The sequence below is a fragment of the Salvelinus fontinalis genome, unplaced genomic scaffold (genome assembly GCF_029448725.1).
Source record: "Salvelinus fontinalis isolate EN_2023a unplaced genomic scaffold, ASM2944872v1 scaffold_0283, whole genome shotgun sequence".
In the NCBI taxonomy this organism is placed as follows: domain Eukaryota; kingdom Metazoa; phylum Chordata; class Actinopteri; order Salmoniformes; family Salmonidae; genus Salvelinus; species Salvelinus fontinalis.
The window spans coordinates 136756-142909 of record NW_026600492.1 but is presented as its reverse complement, the minus strand read 5'-3'; the positions used below and the strand labels follow the sequence as shown (position 1 = coordinate 142909).

The following is a 6154-nucleotide window of genomic DNA, read 5'->3' as shown; positions in this document are numbered from 1 at the left end:
GTGGATATGGATGTTATGAATATCATAACACTGAAAAAGGTTTCTGCCAATGAAAAGAGAGAAACCAATAGACCATATAAACCTTGATGAAAGTTAGATTTAGAGAGAAAGTTTCAAGATAATCTGATGTAAGGTGCTTGTTTTACAAAAACCTTTCCTTAAAACATGGATGTTACTTTGCCTGTCCCAGTCAACCCCCCCTATCTTTACAAGACTGTTGAACAGGCAAACTAAACTCCAGACACTGTTAATTAATTAACTAACATTGGAGGAAAGCTGTGATCAGGCTGCCCACTCAAGAGAAAGCTTCAAACTGTAACCAGTGCCGTCAACCTTGTTCAGGTTATCAGTCAACCTACCAGGGTAGTTACAAACAGTAGAGGAATGAAATCATCATGTTTTGATCATATCTTTACTAATGCTGCAGAAATGTGTCTGAAAGCAGTATCCATATCCATCAGATGTAGGGATCACAATATAGTAGCCATGTCTAGGAAAACCACAGTTCCAAAGGCTGGGCCTAATATTGTGTAAAAGAGTTCATACAATAAGTTTTGTAGTGATTCCTATGTTGTTGATGTAAATAATATTTTTTGGTCCGTGGTGTGTAATGATGAGCAACCAGACGCTGCCCTTGACACATTTGAAAATGCTTATCCCAGTTACTAATAAGCATGCACCCATTAAGAATATTACTGTAAACACTGTTAAATCCACGTGGATTGATAAGGAATTAAAAAATGGTATGATGGTATGATGAAGAGGCTAAAGAGATGGCAAATAGGTCTGGCTGTATAACTGATTGGCAAACGTATTGCAAATTGAGAAATCATGTGACTAAATAAAAAGAAGAAGAAACTACACTATGAAACAGATAAATGACATGAAGAATGATAGCAAAAAAAATGGAGCATCTTCAATTAAATTTTGGGCAAAAAAATCAACAATGACATGTCACCGGTGTCTGACAACGTGGATGGAAAATTGAGGATAATAGCGGCCGATATTGCCACTCCTATTTGCCTTGTCTTTAATGTAAGCCTACTAGAAAGTGTGTACCCTCAGGCCTGGAGGGAAGCTAAAGTCATTCCACTAACCAAGAATAGTAAAGCTCCCTTTACTGGCTTAAATAGCCGACCAATTAGCGTATTACTAACCTTTACATTTTTTGGAAAAAATAGTTTGGCCAGATACAATGCTATTTTACAGTTAACAAATTGAGACTTTCAGCTTATAGGGAAGGACATTCAATAAGCATAGCACTTACAAATGACTGATTGGCTGAGAGAAGTTGATGACGATAGAAATATTGTTGGGGCTGTTTTATTAGACTTCATTGCGACTTTTGACAGTATCGATCATAGTCTGCTGCTGAAAAAGACGTATGGCTTTACACCCCCTGCTATATTGTGGATAAAGAGCTTTAAAAAAAAATGTTACCTTTATTTAACTAGGCAAGTTGGTTAAGAACAAATTCTTATTTTCAATGACGGCCTAGGAACAGTGGGTTAACTGCCTTGTTCAGGGGCAGAACAACAGAGTTTTACCTTGTCAGCTCGGGGATTCGATCCAGCAACCTTTTGGTTACTGGCCTAACGCTCTAACCACTAGGCTACCTGCCGCCCCAGCGCTACCTGTCTAACAGAACACAGAGAGTGTTCTTTAATGGAAGCCTGTACAACAAAATCAAGGTAGAATCAGGAATTCCACAGGGCAGCTGTTTGGCACCTACTTTTTCAATCTTTACCAACGACATGCCAACGACATTTGAGTTAAGCCAGTGTGTCTATGTAGGCGGATGACGCAACACTGTACACGTCAGCTACCACAGCGACTGAAATGACAGCAACACTTAACAAAGAGCTGCAGTGAGTTTCAGAATGGGTGGCAAGGAATAGTTAGTTACTCCAAAATATTTCAGATGACCTTAAGTTACAAGGCCTACTATGCTAATTCTGTAGCGGTATTGTTAGAGGGGGGTAAAGATAAAGATTTTGTTGGGGAGCCAGACAGGTATTATTAACCCTAGTTATTAAAGTTAGTTATTACGTATTATAACATTATTATTATTATAAAATATTATTAAAACCGAAAGGATGAGAGTAGGATAGATAGAGTAGCGCTTCCAGACACATTCTAAACATGATAGGCTCTTAAAGGAGGACTTTAGCATCTAATGATGAAACATGATGGAGTCTTAAAACTTCTTATGGCTGCAATCCCGGTAACGGGATGATATGACAACAGCCAGTGAAAGTGCAGGGCTCCAAATTAAAAAAACAGAAATCTCATATTTAAAATTCCTCAGACATTCATGTGTCTTATATCATTTTAAAGGTAATCTTGTTGTTAATCCCACCAAAGTGTCCGATTTCAAATAGGCTTTTCAGCGAAAGCACTACAAACGATTGTTAGGTCACCACAAAACCACAATAATCATAGCCATTTTTTCCAGCTTAAGATAGCTTCACAAAAACCTGAATACAGATAAAATGAATCACTAACCTTCGATTATTTTCATCAGATGACACTCATAGGACTTCATGTTACACAATACATGCATGTTTTGTTTGATTAAATTCATATTTATATAAAAAAATCTGAGTTTACATTGAGGCGACTAGATTCACTAGTTGCAAAAACATCAAGTGACTTTGCATAGCCACATCGTTTCAACAGAAATACTCATCATAAATAGATGATAATACAAGTTATACACATGGAATTATAGATATACCTCTCCTTAATGCAACCGCTGTGTCAGATTTAAAAAAAACTTTACGGAAAAGAAACCCACGCTATAATCTGAGATGGCGCTCAAAAGTAAAACACCAGAGCCGCAAAGATGGCGTCAAAATAAACAAGAAAATATATGATAAATATTCCCTTACCTTTGATGATCTACATCAGAAAGCACACCAGGAATCCCAGGTCCACAATAAATGTTTGTTTTGTTTGAAAAAATCCGTTATTTATGTCCAAATACCTTCTTTTGTTAGCGTGTCTGGTTTACATATCCAAACACATCCAAACACATTTCAAACTAAGTACACAATCAATCATTAGGATGTTTTTAACATATAGCTTCAATAAAGTTCCAACCGGAGTATTCTTTCTTGTCTTCGTGAGGAATGAGGAAAAAGCATGATCAGAAAATGGCTGCTTGATGGACACCTGACTGATTCTGCTCTCATTCTCTCCCATAACATCATAGAAGTCTCATTATAATTTATATTGATGGTTGACATCTAGTGGAACCCATAGGCAGTGCAAACTCATATCTCAAGGGAATTTCTTTAGGGACTCTGGTGAATACATACAAGCTCAGATTTCTGACTTCCTGTTTTGATTTCAACTCAGGATTTTGCCTGCCAATATGAGTTCTGTTAATCTCACAGACATAATTCAAACAGTTTTAGAAACTTTAGAGTGTTTTCTATCCAAAACTAATAATAATATGCAAATATTAGCAACTATGACTGAGGAGCAGGCCGTTTGATATGTGCACCTTTCATCCAAGCTACTCAATACTGCCCCTTCAGCCATAAGAAGTTAAAGAAGGACTGTAGCATCTAATGATGAAACATTATGGAGTCTTAAAACTTCTTATGGCTAGTGGAACCCCTCGACAACATTCCGCTGAAAAGGCAGAGCGCTAAATTAAAAAATATTTTTTAGAAATATGTAACTTTGATGCATTCACAAGTGCAATACACCAAATTAACGCTTAACTTCTTGTTAATCTACCCATCGTGTCCGATTTCAAAAAAGCTTTACAGCGAAAGCACACCATATAATTATGTTAGGTCAGAGCCTAGTCACAAAAACACACACAGACATTTTCCAGCCAAAGAGAGGAGTCACAAAAAGCAGAAATATAGATTCAATTAAATTTATCACTAACCTTTGATGACACTTATAGGACTTCATGTTACACAATACATGTATCTTTTGTTCGATAAAGTGCATATTTATATCCAAAAATCTCAGTTTACATTGGCGCTTTATGGTCAGTAATGTTGTGCATCGAAAACATCCTGCAAATTTTCAGAGGCACATCAATTTACAGAAATACTCATAATAAACTTATAAAAGTTGATACAAGTATTATGCACAGAATTATAGATATACTTCTCCTTAATGCAACCGCTGTGTCAGATTTCAAAAAAGCTTTACGGAAAAAGCAAACCATGCAATAATCCGATTACGGCGCTCAGACACAAGCCATGCAGATACCCGCCATGTTGTTGAGTCAGAAATAGCGTTTTAAATATTCACTTACCTTTGATGATCTTCATCAGAATGCACTCCCAGGAATCCTAGTTCAACAATAAATGTTTGTTTTGTCCGATAAAGTCCAACATTTATGTCCAAATACCTCCTTTTGTTAGCGCGTTTGGTAAACAAATCCAAACTCACGAGGCGCGGGCAAGTCCATGCGAAAGTTCCGATGAAAAGTTCAAAAATGTATATTAAAGTTCGTAGAAAAATGTCAAACGATGTATAGAATCAATCTTTAGGATGTTTTTAACATAAATCTTCAATAATGTTCCAACCAGAGAATTTCTTTGTCTTTAGAATTGCAATGGGACGCAGGTTGTGCTCACGTGTAGGCGCGTGATCAGCTCATGCCACTCTGGCAGACCTCTGGTTGAAACAGCTCTCATTCCCCCCTCCTTCACAGTAGAAGCCTCAAACAATGTTCTAAGACTGTTGACATCTAGTGGAAGCCTTAGGAAGTGCAATATGACCCCATAGACACTGTACATTCGATAGGCAATGAGTTGAAAACTACAAACCTCAGATTTCCCACTTCCTGGTTGGATTTTTCTCAGATTTTCGCCTGCCATTTGAGTTCTGTTATACTCACAGACATAATTCAAACAGTTCTAGAAACGTCAGAGTGTTTTCTATCCAATATTACTAATAATATGCATATATTAGCTTCTAGGCCTGAGTAGCAGGAAGTTTGCTCTGGGCACGCTTTTCATCCGAACGTGAAAATGCCGCCCCTTATCCCAAACAGGTTAAGTACTGCAGTGCATCTCCTCCTCATGGACTGCACCAGATATGACAGTACTTGCTGTGAGATGTTACCCCTCTCTTCCACTAAGGCACCTGCAAGTTCCCGGGCATTTCTGGGGGGAATGGCCCTAGCTCTCACCCTCCGATCCAACAGGTCCCAGACGTGCGCAATGGGATTGAGATCCTGGCTCTTCGCTGGCCATGGCAGAACACTAACATTCCTGTCTTGCAGGAAATCATGCACAGAAGGAGCAGTATGGCTGGTGGCATTGTCATGCTGGAGGGTCATGTCAGGATGAGCCTGCAGGAAGGGTACCACATGAGGGAGGAGGATGTCTTCTCTGTAACGCAAACCGTTGAGATTGACTGCAATGACAACAAGCTCAGTCTGATGATGCTGTGACACACCGCCCCAGACCATGACGGCCCCTCCACCTACAAATCGATCCCGCTCCAAAGTGCAGGCCTCGGTGTAACGCTCATTCCTTCAACGATAAACGCGAATCCGACGATAAACGTGAATCCGACCATCACCCCTAGAGACAGAACCGCAACTTGTTAGTGAAAAGCACTTTTTGCCAGTCCTGTCTGGTCCAATGACGGTGGGTTTGTGCCCAGAGGCGACGTTGTTGCCGGTGATGTCTGGTGAGGACCTGCCTTTCAACAGGCCTACAAGCCCTTAGTCCAGCCTCTCTCATTCAATTGCGGACAGTCTGAGCTAGAGGTCGACCGATTAATCGGAATGGCCGATTAATTAGGGCCGATTTCAAGTTTTCATAATCGGAAATAGTTATTTTTGGGCTCCGATTTGCCCAATTTTTTTTTTTTGCTACCTTTAATTAACTAGGCAAGTCAGTTAAGAACACATTCTTATTTTCAATGATGGCCTAGGAAGGGTGAGTTAACTGCCTTGTTCAGGAGCAGAACGACAGATTTTCACCTTGTCAGCCCGGGGTTTTCAATCTTGCAACATTACAGTTAACTAGTCCAACGCAATAACGACCTGCCTCTATCTCGTTCCACTCCACAAGGAGACTACCTGTTACGCAAATGCAGTAAGCCAAGGTAAGTTGCTAGCTAGCATTAAACTTATCTTATAAAAAACAAAAACAATCAATCATAACCACAA

At 39.3% G+C, this 6154-nt stretch overlaps 1 protein-coding gene across 1 annotated transcript in view; it reads right to left on the bottom strand.

Annotated features, from left to right (window-relative positions):
• The window catches only part of LOC129845352 (zinc finger protein 32-like), a 28440-nt gene extending 24002 nt beyond the window's left edge, over positions 1-4438 (bottom strand). Inside the window, exon 1 of the mRNA XM_055913244.1 lies at positions 4420-4438. Within this exon, the coding sequence (XP_055769219.1) occupies positions 4420-4438 (19 nt within the window). The remainder of the gene's footprint in view (positions 1-4419) is intronic.
• Positions 4439-6154: the final 1716 nt, after the last annotated feature.